General features: G+C 43.5%; 1 protein-coding gene across 1 annotated transcript in view; it reads left to right on the top strand.

Moving 5' to 3' along the window:
- Window positions 1-26190, top strand: part of LOC129704671 (host cell factor 1-like) — a 67667-nt gene extending 41477 nt beyond the window's left edge. Inside the window, 8 exon segments of the mRNA XM_055647956.1 lie at window positions 2033-2426; window positions 7450-7752; window positions 10851-10969; window positions 13662-13802; window positions 15507-15695; window positions 16242-16539; window positions 19403-19460; window positions 20187-26190. Coding sequence (XP_055503931.1) covers window positions 2033-2426; window positions 7450-7752; window positions 10851-10969; window positions 13662-13802; window positions 15507-15695; window positions 16242-16539; window positions 19403-19460; window positions 20187-20232 — 1548 coding nt within the window. The 3' untranslated portion in view covers window positions 20233-26190.
- Window positions 26191-26616: the final 426 nt, after the last annotated feature.

Here is a 26616-nt window from a genome sequence, read left to right as displayed (position 1 = left end):
AGAATTTTCAGCAAGTGGATTGAAGGAAGAGTGGCATAGTTGTGCAGCAGTAGAGTTGCTGCCTTACATCGCCAGAGGCCCGGGTTCAATACTGATTATGAGTGGTCTTTACGGAGTTTGCTTGTTCTCCCTGTGACCGCATGGGTTTTTTCCAGGTGCTTCGGAATCCTGCCACACTCCAAAGACGTACAGATTTGTAGGTTAATTGGCTTGGTAAAATTGTCCCTAGTGTGTAGGATTGTGCTAATGTACGGAGATCGCTGGGCTGAAGGGCCCGTTTCCACGCTGTATCTCTAAAGTCTAAAGAAGGATTTAACATTGGAGGTACGATTATGTGATAATTTAGAGACAATCCCTCAACCAGAACTAAACTGAAGTAAGTAAGGTGGAATTAGTGACAAGACTTTTGGCATCCCTTAGACTTGCTGTCCTTGCCTTTCACCCTTATGTTAAAATGTTGTCCCTAAACTTTCACTGTTTCACTGATGCCATATTCAATGATATTAAAATCAGTCTTCTCCCAATTTGAGACTTTAATTCCCAGACCATCCTCTCTTTCCAAAATTGCATTGAGCCCTATCTACAAAATATTCTACCCGTGACACTTCAGCCATTAGCCTGGCTAAATTCCCTAGTCCACTACTGCCCCATAACCATCTCGGACTATCTACATACTGGCTTAAAAAATGTTTGAAATGTTAGAATTCCACCTCTCCCTCCATTTAGCCTTTCACAGGAGCACGATCACCATGGTAGATCAACAGAAGCGCATATCAGTCAGTGTTAGTTGTCTGTATATATGTTCCCACCATGATTATATTACTAAATGTGCTGATTTTGATCACAAGCATGAATTGTACGGAAGGCCACAAAATGCTGGAGTAACTCAGCAGGTCAGGCAGCATCTCTGGATGATAGGTGACGTTATGTGTCGGGACACTTTGGGTCTGAAAAAGGCTCTCAATCCGAAACATCACCTATGCATGATCTTGAGAGAAGCTGCCTCACCCGCTGAGTTAGTCCAGCATTTTGTGTCCTGTAGATGCATTATCAGCATCTACAGTTTCTTGTTTCTAAATGTTTTTTATTGTCTTTTCTTTGAAATGAATGATTTTCATTCTCATCTTCCTTCCACAATTGGTTCCATGAACCAGTGCTCCAAAACGTAGGTACCACTAATATTCCCAGCCCCCTCAATTCCTGTACAGTTTTGAGGAGCTGACAAATAGGCACTTGAGATTCCAGCTCTATTTCCTCGGGGATATTTCCTGATGCTTTTAACAAGTGTGTTGTGACTAATTTACAATTAAAATAAAATCCATGAGATGATTAAGAGCAAAAAGTTGAAATCTTTATCTAGAGAGTCAAAAATGTTTGATTGTTATGTTCCAATAATGGAACAATTACATTTTTGCTGCAATTTAACAGGCCCATACACATGGATAAACATATAACAGTCGATAGTACTATAAATTAATAGCCATAATACTAGGTAATCATAATAGTGCAAAATTGGTCTACAGTGCAACCAAAGACACAGTCCTTAGAAGATCATAGTTGCTGAGGTTAGTGTTGTGCAGTGTTGAAGAGCCTGATGGTAGCAGGGAAGATGCTGTTCTTGAACCTGGAGGTCACTTTTCAGCCTCCTGTACCTTCTTCCCGATGGTAGCAGCGAGATGAGAGCACGGTGTGTGGGTCTCTGATGATGCTGGCTGTAATTTTGAGTCAGCGCTTCCTGTAGATCCCTTCGATGGTGAGGAGGTCAGTACCTGTGATGGACCGGGCAGTGTCCACCACTCTCTGTAGTCTCCTTCATTCCTAGGCGTTTGAGTTACCGAACCAGGCCATGATGCAACCGATCATTGTGCTCTCTATCGTACACGCTTGGAAGTTTGAGAGAGTATTAATTGAAATGCCAAATATCCTAGTTTGTGTTGGGATTCATTTACAATTGAAATGAAATCTGGTTCTTCAGTGTCACAATGAGATGGTTAAGAGAAACCACTGATCGTTTATTTTTGTCTCCCCACAGTCGGTCCCGTTGCCTGAAGCTCAGTCTAACAGTGGTGTGCAGGGTTCTGTGGCGACGGTGGGCCACACCACTCTACAGATACTGCCTCCGAACTCATCAGCTGCAGCGGAAAACATGGAAGTAACCCCTCAGACAGAAGCAGAGGGTGTCCCAATGCCCAGTGCCCCAGCTGTGCAGGCACAGCCCACAGTCAGCCTGCAGCAGGAACAGCTCCTTCCCCCTCGTGAGCTGCTGGCAGACAGTCGGCCCGAGACCCTGGGCGAGCTGGGGCTGTCCCCTGAGGAGCTGGCAGTGGCGGCTGCCGCTGAGAAAGCAGCCCGCCTGGCCTTGCTAGAGGAGGAATCCAGGGCAGCAACAGCGGCAGCAGCAGCCCTGGCATCTGAAGAGGCCGCAGGTAGGCGTGTGCTGCGTGACTGGGCGGCAGGTACTACGCACAACACTGCACCGTTAAACATGACTGCACTAGAGTAGGCGCACAACTGTCCTAACATTAATTTAGACAATAGGTGCAGGAGTAGGCCATTCGGCCCTTCAAGCCAGCAGAGCCATTCACTGTGATCATGGCTGATCATCCATATTCAGTGCCCCGTTCCTGCCTTCTCACCATATCTCCTGATTCCGCTATCTTTAACTCTATCTAACTCTCTCTTGAAAGCATCCAGAGAATTGGCCTCCACAGCCTTCTGCGACAGAGAATTCCACAGATTCACAATTCTCTGGGTGAAAATGTTTTTCCTCATCTCCGTTCTAAATGGCCTACCCCTTATTCTTAAACTGTGGCCCCTGGTTCTGGACTCCCCTAACATCGGGAACATGTTTCCTTCCTCTAGCGTGTCCAATCCCTTAATAATCTTATATGTTTCAATAACATACCCTCTCATCCTTCTAAATTCCAGAGTATAGAAGCCCAGCCGCTCCATTGTATCAACATATGACAGTCCCGCCATCCCGGGAATTAACCTCGTGAACCTACACTGCACTCCCTCAATAGCAAGAATGGCATTCCTCAAATTTGGAGACCAAAACTGCACACAATACTCCAGTTGTGGTCTCATTATAGAACTGCAGAAGGACCTCTTTGCTCCTATACTCAACTCCTCTTGTTATGAAGGCCAACATGCCATTATCTTTCTTCACTGCCTGCTCTACCTGCATGCTTATTTTCAGTGACTGATGAACAAGGACCCCAGATCTCTTTGTACTTCCCCTTTTCCCAACTTGACACCATTCAGATAATCTGCCTATGTTTTTGCCACCAAAGTGGATAACCTCACATTTACCCACATTAAACAGCATCTGCCAACTCACCCAACTTGTCCAAATCACCCTGCATCCTCATAGCATCCTCCTCACAGTTCACACTGCCACCCAGCTTTGTGTCATCTGCAAATTTGCTAATGTTACTTTGAATCCCTTCATCTAAATCATTGATATATATTGTAAATAGCTGCAGTCCCAGCACCGAGTCTTGCGGTACCCCACTAGTCACTGCCTGCCAGTCTGAAAGGGACCCGTTAATCCCTATTCTTTGTTTCCTGTCTGCGAACCAATTTTCTATTCATGTCTGTACCCTATCCCCAATACCATGTGCCCTAATTTTGCCCACTAATATCCTATGTGGGACCTTATCAAATGCTTTCTGAAAGTCCAGGTACACCACATCCACTGGCTCTCCATTGTCCATTTTTCTAGTTGTTACATCCTCAAAAAATTACAGAAGATTAGTCAAGCATGATTTCCCTTTCGTAAATCCATGCTGACTTGGACCGATCCTGTTACTGCTATCCAAATGTGCTGCTATTTCATCTTTTATAATTGACTCTAGCATCCTCCCCACCACCGATGTCAGGCTAACTGGTCCATAATTCCCTGTTTTATATCTCCCATCTTTCTTAAAAAGTTCCCACGATTTCTAGAGCCACTCTTCCTTAAGTACCCTGGGATGCAGACCATCAGGCCCTGGGGATTTATCAGCCTTCAGTCCCATCAGTCTACACAACACCATTTCCTGCCTAATGTGAGTTTCCTTCAGTTCTTCCGTCACCTTAGTTCCTCTGGCATCAGGGAGATTGTTCGTGTCTACCTTAGTGAAGACGGATCAAAGTGCCTGTTCAACTCGTCTGCCATTTCCTTGTTCCCCATAATAAATTAATGTGTTTCAGTCTTCAAGGGTCCAACTTTGGTCTTAACTAATTTTTTCCTCTTCACATACCTAAAGAAGCCTTTACTATCCTCCTTTATATTCTTGGCTTGCTTACCTTCGTATCTCATCTTTTCTCCCCCTATTGCCTTTTTAGTTATCTTCTGTTGCTCTTTAAAAGTTTCCCAATCCTCTAGCTTCCCGCTCATCTTTGCTATGTTGTACTTCTCTTTTATTTTTATACTGTCCCTGACTTCCCTTGTCAGCCACAGCAACCCCGTATTCCTCGTGGAATCTTTCTTCCTCGTTGGAATGAACTGATCCTGCACCTTCTATATTATTCCGAGAAATACCTGCCATTGTTGTTCCACTGTCATCCCTGCTAGAGTATCTTTCCAGTCAACTTTGGCCAGTTCCTCCCTCATGGTTCCATAGCCCCTTTGTTCAACTGTAATACCGACACTTCAAATTTTCCATTCTCCCTCTCAAACTGTCGCTTAAAATTTATCATATTATGGTCACTACCTTCTAATGGCTCCTTTACCTCGAGTTCCCTTATCAAATCCGGTTCATTACCCAACACAAAATCTAGAATTGCTTTCTCCCTGGTTGACTCTAGTACAAGCTGTTCTAAGAATCCATCACAGAGGCACTCCACAAACCCACAGTCCAGCACCAACCTGATTTTCCCAGTCTACCTGCATGTTGAAATCTCCCATAACAACCGTAGCATTACCGACATGCCAATTTCAACTCTATATTCAACTTGCGCCCTATCTCCAGGCTAATGTTTGGGGGTTGTAGATAACTCCCATTAGGGTCTTTTTACCCTTACAATTCCTCAGTTCTATCCATACTGACTCTACATCTCCTGATTCTATGTCACCCCTAGCAAGGGACTGAATTTCATTCCTCACCAACAGAGCTACCCCACCCCCTCTGCCCACCTGTCTGTCTTTTCGATAGGATGTATACCCTTGAATATTCAGTTCCCAGCCCTGGTCCTCTTGCAGCCATGTCTCTGTAATTCTCACAACATCATACTTGCCAATTTCTAACTGAGTCTCAAGCTCATCCACTTTATTTCTTATACTTCGCGCATTCATATATAATACATTTAATCCATTACTCCCCTCACCCTTCACATCGATTCCTATTTCACTTGGCTAGTCTCCTATCCTTTCCTGAGCTTTCTGCCCTGTTAATTCTCGTGTCTTTCGTAACTTTTCTTTTACTTTCTTTCCCTTTAACTCCATCCTTATATCTCCAGTTTATCTCGTCCCCACCCCCCACCCCCACTATTTAGTTTAAACATATTTTCACATAGCTTTCATGGAGCATTGGGTGTGATTGTAATTCCCTCCTAAATCAGTTATTTAGACCCCTGCCATCGTTCCACTAAAGCACCTGTTCCATATATACTTGCCTAACACCAATCTTGCATTAATTATCTATTGCCCTTTTGAAGAGACATAGCTTTTCCCACATTTTGTGGATATAATTCCAGCGTGTCTGCTGTGCATTCCCCTTGACACCTATGTATCTTTAGATAGACACAAAATGCTGGGATAACTCAGCAGGTCAGGCAGCATCTCTGGAGAAAAAGAATAGGTGTTGTTTCGGGTCGAGACCTTTCTTCAGTCTGAAACCAGCATCTGCAGTTCCTTCCTACACTAGTGTACCTTTCCTGGGGTATGTTACTAAAGCCAGGCATGGAACAGACAGAGTCCGATGCAATGCAAAGCGCTGAAACGTGTGAATTTTGAGCATGGTTACAGGGTACACACTTTCTGGGGAATTGGATACCATTGGAGAGAATTTTCACTACATCTAGGTACACGTGACAATAAACAATGCAATACAGTACAAAAAGGATGAGTGCAGAATTGGTGATTGCTGGTTTCAAATTAGTTCCCATGCCAGACACAAGCAGTGATGCGTTGCAAACCTCTAATACTGGAATGAGGCCATACAGAGGGGCTTTTCCCTGCTTTAAGCAAGCGGGTTGAAGTTAACAGTTACTGACGCAGTGTTGGAGTAACTCAGCAGGTCAGGCAGCATCTCAGGAGAACATGGAAAGGCGATGTTTCGGGTCAAGACCCTTCTGCAGACTATGTAAAATTACCCGAATCAGTCTGAAGAAGGGTCTCAACCCGAAATGTCACCAATCCATATTCTCCTGAGATGTTGTAGGAAGGAACTGCAGATGCTGGTGGATACCAAAGATAGACACAAAATGCTGGAGTAACTGCAGGTCAGGCAGAATCCTTGGAGAAAAAGAATAGGTAACTTTTTAGAGTCAGAACCCTTCAGACTTGCTTTTTGGGTCAGAATCCTTCTCCTAAAGAAGGTCTCCGACCCGAAACGTCACCTATTCCTTTCCTCCGGAGATTCTTCCTGACCCGATGAGTTACTCCAGCATTTTGTGTCTATCTTTTCCTAAGATGCTGCCACACCTGCTGAGTTACTCCAGTACTGTGTGTCTTATTTTGTAAATCAGCATCTGCAATTCCTTGCTTGTAGATTTAACTGTTACTGAGCTATGGTTGGGCATCCTTCACTCTGGAAAGTTGAGATGATGTGCAAACACATGGTTCTGAAAATGTTTCCAGCATGCACAAGCTGCATTCTCTCTTCACCCAGCTGTGTGTTTGCCCTGTACACCGGCAGGAGTGAGTGAGTGAGTGAGTGAGGGATAAGTGAAAGAGAAACTATTGGATTAGGAACCAGCAAATGGCATTGCGTGTCTCTTCAATCATTGTAGCCTTGTATTCTTCAGTGTAGAATGGTCAAGAGCATCACTACATCCATTGCTAATTCTTCTGGAAGATTGTGTACTCAAAATATTAACCCGTCTACTGCTCCTTATCTCTTTCATATGTTTTTTTTAAAAGACACAAAGTGCTGCAGTAACTCAGCAGGTCAAGCAGCATCTCTAGAGAATTTGGATAGGTGACGTTTCAGGTTGGGACCCTTCTTCAGACTCCCTCAGACACCTGAGTCTGAACAAGAGTCCCAAGCTGAAACATCACCTAGATGTGTTCTCCAGAGATGCAGCCTGACCCACTGAGTTACTGCAGCACTCTTGTCTTTTTTTTTGCAAACCAGCATCTGTAGTTCCTTGTTTCTCCTCTTTAATATGTTGACAGACATTTCCACCATCCTTGGATTTTCTTTTGTGACTTTGTGCCTGGTGAATGACTAGCCAATTTGAGTGCGCATTGATCTTATAACTAACTCAAAACTGCAGCAATTTTCTCCCTTCTTTAAAATACAGCGAGGGAAGAGCCCATGGAAACCTCATCAGCAGAGTTGGCAGCAATACAGCCCTCAAAGCTTTCCCACCAGGCTCTGCAGACACTGGTGTCCCTGCAGTCTATTGTACCGTTAGCTGAACTTGCACAGCAGGACATAGAAAGAGCAGGCCAGCAACAGGCTTCAGAGAGCAACCAACCCTCCGGGATAGCAGAGGCCCTAGCACCAGCAGATAGTCTCAATGATTCTACCTCGGAGACCAATGGGCCTCAGGAACTGGCCAGCACTGTCTCGAGTGTTCAGCTGCCCATTCTGAGAACCACGGGTAAGTACAGCAAAAATAAACTCCCCATCCCCCGCTTCTGTTTCCCTACAAAACCCTGTCCCCTGTATCCTAACTCATTTGTGCATAAACCTCTGCACGCTGATCTTACACTGGCGACTGCTCCAATTTAAAAATTCTCATTCTGTTTTTCAAATCCTTCCAATACCTTTTCCCACCAACATCCTCCCGTGCACTTTTATTCCCCTCTCTGCCTCTTTAACATCCTACAGCTTTATAGATATCAGTAAACCTTCTTTGGCTTCTTCAGTACTTCTTATTTTTGACAGCTCCACCTTCAATTGATAGTTCTCCCCCTGTAAACTTCTCTGCCTCACTAACCCTCTTCCTCAGTTCTTAAAGCCTATCTATCATCTATCCTTTTTTAATAAGCTTTATATGTTTTGAGTGAAGAATCTTTTGTTGTCATGGTAAGTTAAAATTTGATCGGTAGTTCTCGATGCACTTTCCATGGGGCTGTTTTTGCATCTCATAGTGTTCTTTGTGGGATGCAGTCACCCAACTTACTTCTATTGCATCCTTTGTAAATGATTTGAAATGTTTATGCAATGTAAATCAATATTAAAGTAATGTAACCCATTATTGCTGTCAAATGTCTACTAAATACCAGGACTTGAGGGCTTGAGCTACAGGGAGAGGTTGTGCAGGCTGCAACTTTATTCCTTGAAATGCAGGAGGCTGAGAGGTGATCTTATAGACTTAAAAGAATCATGAGGAGAATAGATAGTGTGAATGCACAGTCTTTTATCCAGGCAGGGGAATCAAGAACCAAGGGCATAGGTTTAAGGTGAAAGGGGAATGATTTTACATGAATCTGATGTGCATCTTTCTCACACAGAGGGTGTATGGAACGAGCTGTCAGACGAAGTAGTTGAGGTACAATGACAACATTTAAAAGACACTAAAAGTACACAATAGAAAAGGTTAGAGGGATATAGGCCACCAACATGGGCAAATTGGATGAGCTTACATGGGGAATTTTGGTTGGGATGGGCTGAAGGGCTTGTTTTCATGCTGCACTCTGTGACTCTAAATGAACAAATCAAATACAACAATTGTTAAAGCAAATCTAGGATGGCATCACATGGGTCACCACAGTCTGCAGATTGAGCTATGGGCTAAGAACCATTGGACTGGATAAACCAAGGTTGTTTGGGGATGTGGCCAAAGATGTTTCAGCTGTTCAGACACACCCTGGCTCCTTGCTGCCGATGTTTCATAAAGTGATTTGCTAGAGCTTAGTCACACAGCACATAAACTGGCCCTAGGACCCATGTCGATCATGTTATCACAAATAAACTTGTCCCATTTGCCTACATTTGGCCCATATCCCTCTCAACCTTTCCTATCCATGTTCTTGTCCAAGTGACTTTGAATGTTTAGTTTAGTTTGGAGATACAGCAAAGAAACAGACCTTTCGGCCCGCTGAGTCCATGCCGACCAGCAATCCCTGCATACTAACACTATCCTACACAAACTAGAGACAATTTACAATTTTACCGAACCCAATTAACTTACAAACCTGCACTTCATTGGAGTATGGGAGAAAGCCGGAGCACCTGATGAAAACTGATGCAGGTCACGGTAAAACGTACAAACTCCGTACAGACAGCACCCGTGATCAGGATCAAACACGGGTTGTTGGCGCTGTAAGGCAGCAACTCTACCGCTGGATAAAAGAATCCATGCATTCACTCAATCTATTTCCCTCATCAAAACAACACAATACGCCAAGTGTGGCTTCACCAGCATCTTGTAACATAACATCCCAACTTCCACACTTAATTCCCTCACTGATGATCTGGGAAGATAATGTGAATGCACAATCAATTTTGCAGCAAGCTTCTGGAAGTGTGCCTCGTGAATTAAGTGGGGCTTTTGCAACAGTCCAGCAGTTTTTGTGGTCGTTTGTCCTGACGTAAACTGGTAACCACTTCACAGCTTTACCATGAACTTTTGACTGTTCATTCAATTTTGTGACCACAGTACTAATGTTTTCTGACATCAGTGAGTAGGAAACTCCCATGAATGCTCTCGTGATTCAAAATTCTGTATAACTTGCAAATAGGTATCCATCTTGTTTTTAAACTGGAAAAAGCAGCTCTAAATTCCTAGTTTTAACCTGGAGGAAGCTCATATTTAGGGTGCAGTCTACTGTAGGATTGACCCGTCATGACAGCAGTACAATCATTCCAAGTCTTGAGGCTGCATTTTCATTTACACTATTCCCAAACTGGACTAACAAAGGTTCTTAAATTTGAGTAAAACACAAATTGCTGGAGTAACTCAGCAGGTCATGCAGCATCTGTGGAGGGAAGAATAAGTGACATTTCAGGTTGGGACCCTTCTTCAGACTAATTTGGGTCTTAACCCTTCCGCGGTCTGAAGAATGGTCCTAACCCGACATGTCGTTCGTCTGTTTCCTCCACAGACTGCTAGGTTGCTCCAGCACTTTGTGTTTTGCTGAAGATTGCAGCATTGGCAGGTTTGTGTCTCTCTCTTATGTTTGAATATTACCCCACTGACATATCGCCACCACCCCTGGCAGCATGTTCCAGGCACCCACTACTCTCTGTGTGAAAAAAAAAACTTGCCATACAATCCTCTTTAAAATTTTCCCCTCTCACCTTAAGGTATGCTCTCTTGTCTGACATTTCCGCCCTGGGGAAAAGATTCTCTTTACCGTATCTATGCCTGTCATTATTTTATATAGTTCTATCTAGGTCTATAATTCTTCTAATATATCTTTTTTTAATCAAGCTAACCTCCTAATCTAACATCGCCTTGTGTGGCTTGCTCTCATTTTTTTATTCAGGACCACGTGATGTAGTTTGGGATGTTCTTTTTGTTAACTGAAAAAGGTGGTGTATGAAATAAAATTGTTGACAACATGTATGAAAGTGCACAAAGTATGATGAACATGAGTTTACACGTTAGAAACATATATTACTTTGCACTGAATGGCCATTTTATTATCGGAGAGCAATATTAAGAAACCACAGCATGGGAACTGAGCCCCGAGTCTTTTGAAATGCAGTTTGAGAGGGATATTGACTGGTGCTTCTTTCTTTGTGAAACAGGTCTGGCCCCATACACTTCTCTACTGACACCAACAACCAACTCCGTTTCCAGCCCTGTGAAACTGCTGGCGGCCACTGCTTTAGCTCAGGTAGCCAACGGAATCGGACTTGCTGCATCGGTAAGTACTCCTACGAATTCCTGATATAATTATGTTCCTTGTTGACTGGATGCGGAGCAGAGGAAGCATTCTTCGCGGATCAGCTATCCTCCCCCTTCCATGATCTAAACCCATGCCTTTGAGTCCCTGTAATTGAAGTTTTCATATTCCCAACAAATCCCTCTTGATACAATGTGCATACAGCACGGAAACAAACTCATTCATGCTGACCAAAATACTCAATTCAAGCTAGTCAAAAGCTAGAACATGTGCAATTTCTGAAGCAAAGTTACTTTTGTTTAAACCAAAGGTAGACACAATGCACTGAAGTAACTCAGTGGGCATGGAGAAAAAGGATGGGCAACATTTCGGGTTGCGATCCTTCTTCAGGCACCTATGGAGTCTGAAAAACTAACATGAACGGGTGACCAATTTATGTATGGAGAATGGACTCCATGGGCCAAATGGCCTCTTTCCATGCTATATCGATGCTTATGCTCGATAGCTGTAAGCAGTATTTGTAATCTTAAATTTCTGGCCCAGATGTTATCTTGACATTCCAGAGAGGCACTGTAAGACCAAAATGTAATGTGTTTCTAAGAGCAAGCTGAGGGCTAAGTCAGCAACTGATGCAGTATAGATTCTCAGAACCATCCTTGCAATATTAACAGAATTGTGGTAAATTATTTACGTTACCTGCAGAAGGTGTCAGTAATGGACTATGCAATGCAGGAATGTGAGCAGTAATTTGAACCAAGCAATAATCCTGTGCGAATAAAAAAAAAAAGGGACATAAAATGCTGGAGTGTAACTCAGCGGATCAGGCAACATCTCTGGAGAACATGGATAGGTGACATTTCAGGTCAGGGCACTTCTTCAGACTAGGTTTCCTGTATGCGTCAAACATTTGTCAGATTTGAGAACAGATAAAGTGGCACAGCAGTAGAGATGCCCCTTACAGCGTCAGACACCCCAGTTCCATCCTGACAATGGGTGCTATCTATGCAGAGTTTGTACGTTCTCCCTGCGACCACTGGGTTTTCTACGGGTGCTCTGGTTTCCTCCCACATTCCAAAGATGTACAGGTTTGTGGTTTGATTGGCTTCAGTAAAATTGCACATTGTCATAGAAAACTTCATAGAAAAATAGGTGCAGAAGTATGCCATCTGGCCCTTCGAGCCAGCACCATCATTAAATATGATCATGGCTGATCATCTAAAGTCAGTACCCTGTAACTGCATTTTCCCCATAATCCCTTGATTCCTTTAGCAGTGAATTGTCCTCCACTGCCTTCTGTGACAGAGAATTCCACAGATTCACAACTCTCTGGGTGAAAAGGTTTTTCCTCATCTCAGTCCTAAATAGCCTTATTCTTAAACTGTGACCCCTGGTTCTGGACTTCTCCAACATTGGAAACATTTTTCCTGCATCTAGCCTGTCCAATCCTTTAAGAATGTTATATGTTTCTATAAGATATCCTCTCATCCTAAATTCAAGTCAACACAAGCCCAGTCGACCCGTGTGTGTAGGATGGTGCTAGTGTACTGGTCGGTGTGGACTCTGTGAATCGAAGGGCCTGTTTCCGTGCTGTATCTCTAAACTAAAATAAAACTAAATACAATGCCAAATACCTTTAATGCTGGAGTAACTCAGCGGGACAGGCAACATCTCTGGAGAGAAGGAATGGGTGACATTTTGGGTCGAGACCCTTCTTCAGACATGTCAGGGGAGTGGGTGGTACAGAGATTAAATGTTGTTGGAGACAGTAAGACTGGTTGAAGAACTGGGAAGAGGGAGGGAAATCAAGGGCTACTTGAAGTTAGAGAACTCAATGTTCATACTGCTGGGGTGTAAGCTACCCAAGCGAAATATGAGGTGCTGTTCTTCCAATTTGTGCTGGGCCTCACTCTGACAATGGAGGCCCAGGACAGAAAGATCAGTGTGGGAATGGGAGGGGGAGTTAAAGTGTTGAGCAACTGGGAGATCGGGTAGGTTTAGGCGGTCTGAGCGGCAGTGTTCAGCAAAACGGCCGCAGAGCCTGAGCTAGGTCTCGCCGATATACAGGAGTCCTCACCTGGAACAGTGGATACATTAGATGAGATTGGAGGAGGTGCGTGAACCTCTGTCTCACCTGAAAAGACTGTCTGGGTCCTTGGACAGAGTCGAGGGGGGAAGTATAGGAACAGGTGTTGCATCTCCTGCGGTTGCAAGGGAAAGTACCTGGGGAGGGGGTGGCTAAAGAATCCCTAAAGAATGAGGATATCTCCGATGACCTGGTATGGAACACCTCATCTTGGGCGAAGATGTGGCGTAGACGGAGGAATTGGAAGCAGGGTGGGAAGAGGTGTAGTCTAGATAGCTATGGGAGTCAGTGGGTTTGTAATTGATGTCAGGCGATAGTCTGTCTCCTGTGATGGAGATGGTGAGATCAAGAAACGGTAGGGAAATGTCGGAGATGGTCCAAGTGAATTTGAGTGCAGGATGGAAATTAGTAGTAAAGTTAATGAAGCCAAATACCTCGAGATGCTTCACTGTATTAAATAACCTTGTAAAAGAGTGAAAACGTCCAATGTGTGTTTGTGTACTTACACCTTTTAAACAGAAATGGCTCAAAAGCAGATCTAACAATTAACCATAGCTGGCTTGCTCAGTTTTATTGTCTTTTGTGAAATCCAAAGCTGAATACTTGGACTGACCAACATTTTAAATTTAGAAACAGGATGCCTCTCCTGCCCAGCCGAAGCCAACAGCCAGGAAAGAAGCCAATCAGTGGTACGATGTTGGCTTGTATAAAACTACAAACACATTGGTGGTCTCATATTTCTTGCCTACAGAGGGCTCTCAAGTAGAAGAGGTAAGATAAATCTTTCCCCAAGAGAAACATTTGCGCCTCTTCAGCCCTCCAGCATCACTTCATATCTAAGTAAGGTTGGGATATAAAGACCAGTGCTGCCACAGTTTATGCCTACAGCTACACCGACTTGTAATGCATCCTGTCCAGAATTGTGATTTGCAATCTGATTTGTCAACCTGCTTTTCAGGGAGCATCCCTTTTTCAAATCTTATCCTCCAGCTACACAACTCTCCACCTTTTAGTTAAGAGTGGTTTTTTTTGTCATTTGTCCCGAAACAGAACAATGAAATTCTTACTTTCAGCACCAGCGCAACCGATTTTCAAACACAGTACTCAATAGATAATATAATAAACAAACAAAAAAAACAAGGTCAATAAATGAAAAACCGAATATAGTGCAAAATCAAAAAAAAAAGGCCCAAAGTCCCTAGTGCAACCCAGGCAATTTGTAGTTCAGTTTAGTTGGAGTTCGTAGTGTTCAATAGCTTGATGGTTGTGGGGAAGAAGCTTCCTAGACTTTATCGTTTTCAGGCCCCTGTACCTTCTTCACGCTGACAAGAGTGAAATGAAAGCGTGCCTGATGATGCTGGCTGCTGTTTTGAGACAGCACCCGATAGAGTCCTTCAATTGTGGGAAGATCAGTTCCCGTGATAGACTGGGCAATGTTCACTGTTCCCGTTTCTCCAACAAGTATACTGCTACTGCTCCTCTGCCCCTTGGATTGGTATTTCTTTTGGACCCAGATCAGTCCCACCTTTCCGCTTATTAACTGTTGTTTTGTTATTTATTGCCCTTTTAAGTCTGCTGCAAATCTATTCGTAGACTTTCTCTGTGAACTTATTCCCACTTTTACTTCTGCTCTGAACTTCCCACATTGATCCTAGTTTTGCACCTTTCTCTGTTCAGTCTTGCTCTCTTTTGTTTCTGTTGTCTGGAATTCCTGTGAGAATTTATCAACATTGTACAAATTCATCCTTTTATAGACCCACTAATAGTGAATGTTTATTCTGACAGACTCATTAATAGTGAAAGTTTATTCTCATAGACCCACTAATAGTGAAGCAACGTCAGGAGTGCAGGTTTTCAAATGTATTACTAATTGGAAAGTAAATTCTTCTCTTCAACGGGTCATTTCAAAGGAGAGCTTATATTTACTTACACAACCCCTCAAAGAAACATAGCTTGATTCAGTTGGACATGCTCTTGACTGCTGTAAGCTAATGAGTTTGATCTCCACTGTAGGATTGTGCGCATTACCAGCCTGACTACTCAGTCATGTATATAGGAAATGCTGTTAGTCGCAGCTGCCATACAATTTTACATTTTTTATTGAAGGAAATTAACCTACAATCCTGCACTTCTTTGGAATGTGGAAGTAAACCGGAATACCCGGAGAAAACCTATGCGGTCACAGCATCAGAACGTACAAACTGTGTGCAGACAGCATCCGTAGTCACGATCGGACACGGGTCTCTGATGCTGTAAGGCAACAACTCTACGGCTGCGTTACTATGCCGCCTATTAACTATGAGCAGCAAGTAAGAATGTCATTGTCCTGTTGTCAGTACATATGACAATTAAACACTCTTGACACTTGTGAAAATTCAAGAACTTTTACCACCTGAGATATTCGGGGTCAGTAAACACTCAGTTGTGAACATGAGTGAAATCGTTAAAAAAATCTTGTATTTTTGCCTCACTCAGGATGGAAGTGGAGACAATATCCCAGACCACTCCAACCGGAAGACCATGAAACTGCAGTCGGGCACTGCGTATAAATTCCGGGTGACAGGAATAAATTCCTGTGGACGGGGTGCATTCAGCGAAATTTCGGCCTTTAAGACTTGCATGCCTGGATTCCCAGGAGCACCATCGGCCATCAAGATCAGCAAGGTTTGTATCAATCAGTGCAAACCAATTTGTTAACATGAATCCAAACCTCTAAAGAGAATTGCTATGTAAATGGATCCCTGTTCTCGTGGTCTTGCACAGCTCCAGTTTTGCTTTGGGTTTTGAACCAATAATCCCATTCCCAGAGGGATCCCATTTAGACTGAGCTAGATTAGTCCCAATAATCAGATTCCATTTAGCTTTTGACTAGATTTTAGAGATACAGCGCGGAAACAGGCCTTTCAGCCCACCATGTTCACGCTGACTAGCGATCACCCAATACACCTGTACACCTACAAACCTGTATGACGTTGGAGTGTGGGAGGAAACCGGAGCACCCAGAGAAAACCCACGCCATCATAGGGAGAATGTACATGCTCCGTACAGACAGTACCCATAGTCAGGATCGAACCTGTGTCTCCGGCATGGTAAGACAGGAACTCTACCACACATCACTATGCCACCCTTGGTCGTATTTGAGGGACAAGAAAAGTTGTATTTGAGGGCCAAATTCAATTGATGTTAATTCAGGCATCTTTTGTTTTGTAGGTAGCTGAAGGTGCACAGCTCTCGTGGGAGCCTCCTGCCGTCACCTCCGGAGTCATTATCGAATATTCTGTGTATCTGGCACTTCCAGGCTCACAGGTAGCAGATCCCAAACCCGTGGGGACTTCGCATCTCCTCTTTGTCCGTGTTTACTGTGGGCCAATTCCCAGTTGTCTTGTGTCTTCAACCAACCTGGCAAACGCGCACATCGACAGAACCACTAAGCCTGCAATCATCTTCAGGATAGCAGCAAAGAACGAGAAGGGATACGGACCAGCCACCCAGGTCCGGTGGCTGCAAGGTGAGATAGATTCGAGCATGGCTGACTTGACCAGGGCGGGAGAGGTCTTTGATTATGTAGGCTGCATGAAGTGTAGATGGAGTTGGTTATTACAGATGACTCATTGTCACTCAGAGCTTAATGTTCCATCACACGTTGAATAATGGAACAGTGATGTCCTTCAAAGTTTACACTTTAGACATTTATACTTTAGAAATGCAGCACAGAATAGGCCCTTCGACCTCTCGAGTCCAGGCTGACCAGCAATCACCCCGCACTATCTTACACACTAGGGACAATTTGCAATTTGACCAAAGCTAATTAACCTACGAACCCGCACATCTTTGGAGTGTGGGAGGAAACCGGAGCACCCAGAGAAAACTCAGGCAGGTCACAGGGAGAACATACAAACTCTGCACAAACACCACCCATAGTTAGGATCAAACCCAGATCTCTTGGCCTGTAAGGCAGCAACTCTACTTCTGCACCACAAATAGCAATAAACGTTGCGGGTTTGGGAGATGCCGTGGGAGTAGCTGGGGACTGGAGTTTATAGATGGTATGCACAGACCAACCATAGTTCTGGTGGTACAGAAGGGGGATTGGGTGCCAAGTCAAGTCAAGTTTATTCGTCACATACACATACGAGATGTGCAATGAAATGAAAAGTGGCAATGCTCGCGGACTTTGTGCAATAAGACAAACAAACTACAAACAGAATGGAACAGAATCACATATTCTTTTACATATTAAATATTGTGGGCGGAAGGACAACGGGAAAAAAACTGCAATTTTTTAAAAAGCAGTAGAGTGGTACAGTAAAGTTAGTCCCTGGTGAGATAGGAGTTTACAGTCCTAATGGCCTCTGGGAAGAAACTCCTTCTCAACCTTTCCATTCTCACAGCATGGCATGCCTGACCTCTATTAAGCAGACCTCTGTGCTTTGAATGATGTTGGGCTGCTGTTGGAATTAAAAATAGTCATTTGATGATCAACCAGGTAATCGATTGGTCAAAAGGAATAGGAGTAAAATTAGGCCATTCGGCCCATCAGGCCGACTGCCATTCAATCATGGCTGATCTATTTCCCTCTTAATCCCAAGCTCCTGACTTCTTCTTTGACACCTGTACTAATCAAGATTGTTATTGTTAGTCATCTGGTTGTGGGTTCAAATCAATTAATTTCCCAGACGCTAGTGTAAAATCCAGCTCCACATTAAAAACTGGAAACAGGCCCTTTGGCTCACTGAGTCCGCGTCAACCAACACTGTCCACTAGCACCATCCTAAGCACACTAGGGACAACTTACAATTTTACCAAAGCCAATTAACCTACTAACCTGTACGTCTTTGGAGTGTGGGAGGAAACCAGAGCACCCGGAGAAAACCCACGTAGTCACAGGGAGAACGTACAAACTCCGTAAAACAATACCCATAGTTAGGATTGGAACTGGGTGTCTGGCGTTGTGAGGCAGCAACTCTACCGCTGCGCCACCGTGCGTCCCAAGTGAATAAAAGATAAATAAAATATAATTCAGCAGCAGTCCATATCTGGAATGATCTGCCAGAGGAAGTTATTGAAGTTAATATGATTACCACTTTTGGACACATATAAGGGTAAGAGGGGGTTTAGAGGGCTATGGGCCAAATGAAGGCAAATGGGATTAGCCCAATATGCAAACTTGGCCACCATGGACAAAGTGGGACGAAGAGCCTGTTTCCATGCCGTACAACTCCATGAATCTGGGTGGCTAATTAGACTATTCCTCCTGCAAAATTACTGATTTACGTCAAATAGTTTTTCTGTGTGATCCCACTTCTATTGCTCCTATTACCTGAATTAACAAAGTCAATTAAAGCTCAAACCACAGCCCCATGGTATTGAGGTCAGGAAGGCTTGGGTGTCCATTTAAGACCATCTGTGACCCTTTAAGACCATCAGGGGAATCTTGTGAAGTGACAGCCTTTTATCTGTGATTTAAGGAGGCAACTCTACCACTGTGCCACCCCACAGTTGTGATGAGCCTTTAACCTGAAATGTAAATTGGCACAGGCCCAGTTTACTTTCTACAGATCATGCAGGGGGATGTTCTGCTCCCATCATCATGGAGAAAGGCCTCTGTTAACATCTTATCCAATAGATGTCAACACCGCAGCCCAGCTCCTGCCACTTCAACAGTGCAGCTATCTCTCAGTGCCAGTACTAGGAATACATGCTTTATTACTGTGCATCTCAGTGAATGAAAATCAAAAACTGCAGATGTTGGAAATCTGAAATAAAACCAGTAAGTTCTGGAAAAACTCAGCAGATCAGGCAGAGTCTGTGGAAAGAGAGATGTAGATACATGGAACTGCAAATGCTGGTTTACAAAAAAAAACAAAGTGCTGGAGGAACTCAGCGGGTCAGGCAGCATTTGTGGAGGGAATAGACAGGTGAAGTTTCGGGTCAGGACCTTTCTTCAAACCGATGAAGGGTCCCAACCCAAAACATCACCTATCCATATTCTGAACTGCTGAGTTACTCCAGCACTTTGTGTCTTTTCCTGTAAATGATAAACAGTTCACATTACAGTTTAAAGATACTTCATCAGAACTGAGGGAATAAGGAACTGCAGATACTGATTTATACCAGAGATAGACACAAAATACCGGAGTAACTCAGCGGGTTGGGCAGCATCCTTTTTCTCCAGAGATCCTGCCTGACCCGCTGACTTACTCCAGCATTTTGTATCTTATCGGTTTTGACGTGGAGCTGGATTTTACACAAAGATCTCGGAAATGAATTGAGTTGTGCCCACAACCTTTGCCTCTGATACCTACCCCACAACCGTGCCTAATGTTGAGCTGGGTCAGCGTCAGTTCTAACGAGCTTTTATCCCTCTCCAGATGCCAGTAAAGATGGAGCAAGGCCTGCGATCAAGCGTTCTGTCACATCTCCCGATGAGTAAGTACTGGGCAACCGCTAATGTTCGGGGTTTAATTAAGGCTCGTTCCACCCATCATCTCAAAGCTAGGAGAAAGCAAGGCCTGCAACCCCATTGGTCATTGAGTTACAGTATAGAGATGTTAGGTGATACAAAGACCGGATATAAGGGGTGCTGTTCTAAGAATAGAATTGATAAGTCCTGATATATTAGAACATAGAACAATACAGGCTCTTCGGCCCACAATATCTGTGCCAAACATAAAACCAAAACCAACTCTTAAACATATCTCTCCATTCCATGCATATCTTTCCATACTTTGACAGCTAGGCACCTGTCAAAGCTAAGCCACTGTTAGGTCTGAATGTCTGTTTTTATTTCAATTTTTAGGCCTATTTTAGATATTTTAATTTTAAAGTTATATGTATTTATTCTGTTTTTATTAACTGCACTGACAGGAACTGATGGAGAAACATTTTTTTCGTTTCTTCTGTGTTTGTAAGTACTCAGTTAAAATGACATTAAAGTAAATATTGAATTTACTTTAGACTTTAGAGTTACAAGGCTGAAACCGGCCCTTCGGCCCACTCAGTCCACACCGGCCAGCAATTACCAAGGATCTTGCCCTGACCCCAGATACAAGGGTAGCACTTTTGATATTTATAAAGGGTGGGGCGGGGGAGATGTTTGTAACGCTTCTTTCCTTCGATTAACGCCTTTCTTTTTCTCTCTCCCATGATGAACAGCAAGCTATTAAACTTGAACAAGAAACCCAAGCCTGATGGTTCCTAACTCCGTTCATTGTGAACGCCCGCCTTTTTTATTTTGTGTACCTAAGGACTTCGCCATGGCTACTCTTCGGGGGTTTTTATTACAGAAGAACTCACTTTTATTGCTGTTCATTTACAACAAGAGCAGCATCTCGGTGGAAACGTGCAGTGAACTGACAGTATTACTTGAAGGGAGGGCACCCTGTTGTGTGGAAGTGCGTTCACTTGACAAATTGACGATTTATACAGACTTTCTCATCAGAGTAAAGACTTTTTTTGTTTTTCTAATTCTCTCTGCTCGTTCCTGTCCTCGTGACCTCGCCCTGTGCTCAGTTTACTGCACATCCTGAGAGCCAGATACACACCCAATGTTATCAACATGCGGCATTCTCTAAAACAAAACTTTTACTTGGGATTACAGATGTCTTCCAAGTCTTGCCAAGCTTGTACCTTTCTCACAGTAACTTGGATAATTTTTTTTCCCCACCCTGCCCTTTGGGCTAATTCTATGCCGATTCCCCAGTTGAATACTTCTGTAAAAAGCACTTCTTCCACATCACCACATCTCCAGGCTATATCACCGGAACAGCAAATAACTACAACAACTCTTGTAAATTTTTACAGTGCTTGTGTCCCCGTGTGCTGTATCATGTCAGAGGCTATTCTGAACATATAGTATGTTTTGTTGCCACAACATATGATTTTGTGTGCACTACCGTTGTACCATATGATTAAAGATCCCTGTGTGGCCATTTCCGCCAGTCAGGAAATGCGTTCACTTGTGCAACTGGCTTAAAACATACTGAGATTGTGCCAGGAAGAAAAGGGCTGGAAGTTAATCCCTTCATTGGAATTGTGCAGCAGATTGATTGCAGAACTGAACGTTTCATAGACAAAAGAGGCAAGATTGTTACCGTGGCTTTGTAATCTGTAACGGTTTGTCTGAAGGGGCTGATGAGCTGTTTACAGGTTATGGACACTTGTTAAGGCCGGCAGTTATTGTGCTGAGTTGTTGCCTTGTACCATCCCAGCCCTGCTGGTTAAGGTGCTGCCACTGATCTGTGGGGGGTGGGGGGGTCCCAGGGCTACGACCAAGGGGGAAGGACCAGCTGAACATTTCCAGGCCTGGGCGTTGTGTGACTTGAGGTGGAGTGAATTGACCGGCTGTGGTGAGATGCTTGCAGTTGTTCTGGATAACACAGGGGGCAGTAAGTGGCTAATCAGGAAATGGATATGGATCGCACACAGTCCCCAAATTTAGGAAGTAAGCAGGGGATAGGAGAAAACAAGGCACAAAGTGCTGGGGGAACTCAGCAGGTCAGGCAGCATTTGTGGAGGCAATGGACAGGCAACGTCATGGGTTAGGACCATGCTTAAGAGAGACTGCACACAAGGCTCTGCTCAGGCACCTGGTATTGTGGCGATAGCAAGAGCGAGTGCAAGATCTCGACTGAAAACGTCACCCATTCCTTCTCTCCAGAGATGCTGCCGGTCCCGCTGACATACTCCAGCATTTTGTGTCTATCTACGAGAGCAAGACAAGATGAAACTGGGCATCATTTCACCATTTTGATGTGTTGTGAAGTGCATGGGCGTAATCACTGCGCACACAGTCGCCCCCTCAGCCCAATGACTTTACAGATTTTTCTGAGCCCTGCCTCCTTCCCCCCCCCCCCACCTCTGATCACAGGACAGGAGGACGGGCAGCGTGGAGATCCCTTCGGTGCGTCAGCAGCCATGTGAGCCAGAGCGGGGCTGGACATGTGTGAACAACTGTCGCTGAGTCACTTGGAAGCAGCCCCACCCATATGCGTGGGCATTCCCTGCTGATTGACATATTCATTACAGAAGGGTGTGGTTTGCACACAGGTCAAAGTCCTGTTTTGGAAACATTGTGCTGGTGTGCTCGCTTTGAAAAAAATATGGAAGGATGTTTCACTGAGTAAAAGGCAGCCTGCAAGTGGTTACTGTGCCCATCTCCTGCTGAGGTGAAAACCATCGCATGGGAAATGATGAGGACATCCCTTCCTCTCGAAAGATTTTGATTCTTCCTACAAAATAGGCAGAACGTTTTTGAAAGACTTTACACTGTTGAGTAGGTTGTATCGTCAGAGGAAAGCCTCAGCTGATCCAACTTATAACAGGTGGAGACAGGTGTAGGGAGAAGGATTCAATCTGAACAATGCTTTCATCCTTGTGACTTTGATGAGGTCTGACGATCTACTTGTAGTCCCGGAATGAGCCCAATTTAAGCTTGGTCACTTCGTCAACAGGCAACTGAAACCACCTTGGTATGTACAGGTGAGAGAATATTTGCCAGACAGATTTTGATTTAAGCTAGATCCCTGCCCAAGTTTTCGGCCTTGTATATTCCCTGTTCTACACTGCCTGTCATGGACATTGTAGTAACCTGTGTTCTACACTGCCTGTCATGGACATTGTAGTAACCTGTGTTCCTTTTCCTCGTGGTGTCACTTAGGTATTAGAACCTGCAGGATTTTGATCAGTGTCTTGCTATGATCTAGTTTTCCTTCGACATGTTGGGATTACAATACATTGATGTGCCAATGTGATTCAGATTTTGCTTCCAAAATTATTCCCCCTCCCTCCCCCCTCCCAACAACCTTAATTTACCATAATTACACCCGTTAACGACTGGACCCCATGTAGACTGGGCCCCGGATATTCAATTAGTTGATGCCACCAATAAAAAGAACACAAGTGCGAGGGTAACTCAGCTGGTCAGGCAGCATCCCTGGAGAACATGGACAGGTGACATTCGGATTGGGACCCTTCAGACTTCCTCCATGCTCTCCAGGGAAGCTGCCTGACCCACCAAGTTACCCCAGCACTTGGTGTTCCTTGTTTCGAATTTATGCCACTGCTGTATTGTTACAGGCCAGTATTAAACCAATAGTCTGCAGGTGTTACACAGTGACAGAATGGTTTATCAGTGTTGTACAACGTCAGACATGTACCGGTCGTTAAGCAGCCTTAGTGTTACAGCTATACACTCAAGTCTGCAAGAGCAATATTGATAATGAAACTGAGTTATCTTTAGGTTTGTGACAGCACGATTTGAAAATGCTATTGTTGCTCTGAAGCAAAATTGTGGGTACAAGTAGTTTAGAATTTACCCTCCAGCAAGAATCTCCTTTTGTTCATAAGTTTTATTTCGTATGTTCCCTGTGAAAACATAAGCAAGCCTTTTCTCTGCTGTGAGAGAGAACAGTCAGCAGACAGAGTTCTGCAAAGTAGTGCTATCGTCTGGTCAAATTCAACTTGCATCTGCTGGTTGTGGGGTGCAAGCCAGATGTGGGGTGGGAGTACAGAATTCGGTGATTGTGGACTTTGTTCAGCAGCTGGGATGGGCTTCAGCCTGGAACTGTAGTGCAGATTCAGTCACGTCAAATGATTGCCCAACAGGATCAATTCAACAGCGTCTCCAGTGCAGACTATAACGCTTGCCCCGGTCTTGTGTGCCAGGCTGTGGCAAAACTAAGCTTTTATTTTTAAATGTTCAATAACTGAGCGTGCTTTTCATTTAAATTTATATATACAGTGCCCTCCATAATGTTTGGGTCAAAGACCCATCATTTATTTATTTGCCTCTGTACTCCACAATTTGAGATTTGTAATAGAAAAAAGCACACATGCTTAAAGTGCACATTGTCAGGTTTCATTAAAGGCCATTTTTATACATTATGGTGTCACCATGTAAAAAAAACAGTAGTGTTTATACATAGTCACCCCATTTCAGGGCACCATAATGTTTGGGACACAGCAATGTCATGTAAATGAAAGTAGTCATGTTTAGTATGTTGTTGCATATCCTTTGCATGCAATGACTGCTTGAAGTCTGCGATTCATGGACATCACCAATTGCTGGGTGTCATCACCAGAGATGATGCTCTGCCAGGCCTGTATTGCAGCCATCTTTAGCATATGCTTGTTTAGGGGGCTAGTCCCCTTCAGTTTTCTCTTCAGCATATAAAAGACATGCTCAATCACCTCAGATCGGGTGATTGACTTGACCACTCAAGAATTGACCATTTCTTAGCTTTGAAAATCTCCTTTATTGCTTTAGCAGTATATTTGGGATCATTGTCTTGCTGTAGAATGAACCGCCGGCCATTGGGTTTTGAGGCATTTGTTTGAACTTGATCAGATAGGATGTGTCTATTCACTTCAGAATTCATTATGCTACTACCATCAGCAGTTGTATCATCAATGAAGATAAATGAGCCAGTAACTTCAGCAGCCATACATGCCCAGGCCATAAAACCCCCACAGATGAGGTGATATGCTTTGGATCTTGGGCAGTTCCTTCTCTCCTCCATACTTTGCTCTTGCCATCATTCTGATGTAAGTTAATCTTCATCTCATCTGTCCACAAGACCTTTTTCCAGAACTGTGGTTGCTCTTTTAAGTATTTCTTGGCAAACTGTAACCTGGCCATACTATTTTTGCGGCTAACCAGTGGTTTGCATCTTGCAGTGTAGCCTCTGTATTTCTGTTCATGAAGTCTTCTGCGGACAGTGGTCATTGATAAATCCACACCTGACTCCTGAAGAGTGTTTCTGATCTGTCGGACAGGTGTTTGGGGGTTTTTCTTTATTATAGAGAGAATTATTTTGTCATCAGCTGTGGAGGTCTTCCTTGGCCTGCCAGTCCCTTTGCTATTAGTAAGCTCACCAGTGCTCACTTACTTCTTAATGATGTTCCAAACAGTTGGTTTTGGTAAGCCTAAGGTTTGGCTGATGTCTCTAACAATTTTATTCTTGTTTCTCAGTCTCATAATGACTTCTTTGACTTTCATTGGCACGACTTTTTCCTCATATTGATAAACAGCAATAAAAGTTTCCAAAGGTAATGCAAAGGTTGGAGGAAAGACTAGGTGCTGAGAGATCTCTTATACCTGCATTGAAGATAATTAAACACACCTGAGCAATTACAAACACCCGTGAAGCCATGTGTCCCAAACATTATGGTGTCCGGAAATGGGGGGGACTATGTATAAACACAGCTGTAATTTCTACATGGTGAAACCAAAATGTGTAAAAATGGCCTTTATTAAAATCTGACAATGTGCACTTTAACCACATGTGATTTTTTTTCTATCACATATCTCATATTGTGGAGTACAGAGGCAAATAAATAAATGATGGGTCTTTGTCCCAAACATTATGGAGCGCACAGTATATATTTTTACAGAAAGACCTGAAGGGAGGTAAAATGCAGATGTTCCCCATATTTTAATCCCTTGCAAAAATGAATAGGATGTGTCAATCTGGATTTCATAACTTTGGAACTGTATATACAATTAATTTTTCCTACCCCTTTTTATCCTGGATTTATTCTACCTGCTATTGTAAGAGATCCCGGGTCATATAGTCAGAAACCTTCCTCCTTTAAGCTCTTGGGATAATAGCCCATGGTTTGTGATTTTGTTCGATGGGCAGGTTGGTGGGAGGGTTTTGGTTAACGACGGAAGAACTGTTGTCTCTGTACAGGGGTATGTGCTTAAATGACGAAAGGCAAAAAAAGCAAGAGTTTGCCTCCGGTGGTTTTGTAATATTATGTACAGCTTAGATAGGATGTGTGCTAATGTGTTCTTTTTTTATTTTTTAAAAGGTTTTGTATAGTTTTTACATGTTTAAAATGAGCAGAGTGGGTGGGTGGGTGGATGGGTAGGAGGGGAAGGCAAGGGTAAACACTGTAGTGTAGGATCTATTCTCTGGAAGTTCTATTTTGCCCCAGAAGCTGTATGTATCAGTTGCCCCCATGCTGTGAAGTTGGTACCATTTATATGTACATCTCTGCTGCTTTCATCAGTTGTAATGAATTTATATTTTTTTTGATTAAAGGAAAAACACAAAAAACATTGTCCATTGTAGAAAAGTCAAATTATAAATCATTTTGCTATCTTTTGTGCTTTTTGAATAAAATCTTTTTTGAATAAATAGTTTGATTTTATTTGTTACCCTGAAAGGCTAAATATAACTTTTATTTTCTTCTGTATTTCTTTAATCTTAATTTTACTATTTTTCCTCTTTCTCCGGAAATTTAATTAATGTTCATCAGGTAAGTCAGCAGAGACCAAGGTTTAAAATGCAGACAAGTAGCCTAGGAAATTGGGTCACCCTACTACCCCGGTCCTTCAACCCTGTCGTCTTTTCATCCCCCATCCTACCCTAGTGTGCACATAATTTGCCCACCCCCTGCTTCTTTCCCTCCTTCCATACACCCATCCCTGTCCATCCTTTCCCCTTTTATCCCGCTCTTTCCCCTCCCACCCATATCCCTCTTCCCAGCTTCATATTTCACTCCTCATCTTCTCTCCATAACTGAAGCCCTTTTGTCACCTTTTCACTGCCAGCCATTGTCACTTATTCCACTCATCTGC

Source organism: Leucoraja erinacea, chromosome 16 (genome assembly GCF_028641065.1).
Source record: "Leucoraja erinacea ecotype New England chromosome 16, Leri_hhj_1, whole genome shotgun sequence".
Taxonomy (NCBI): Eukaryota; Metazoa; Chordata; class Chondrichthyes; order Rajiformes; family Rajidae; genus Leucoraja; species Leucoraja erinaceus.
Note: the sequence above shows the minus strand (reverse complement) of the source record. Positions and strands in the feature narration are given on the sequence as shown.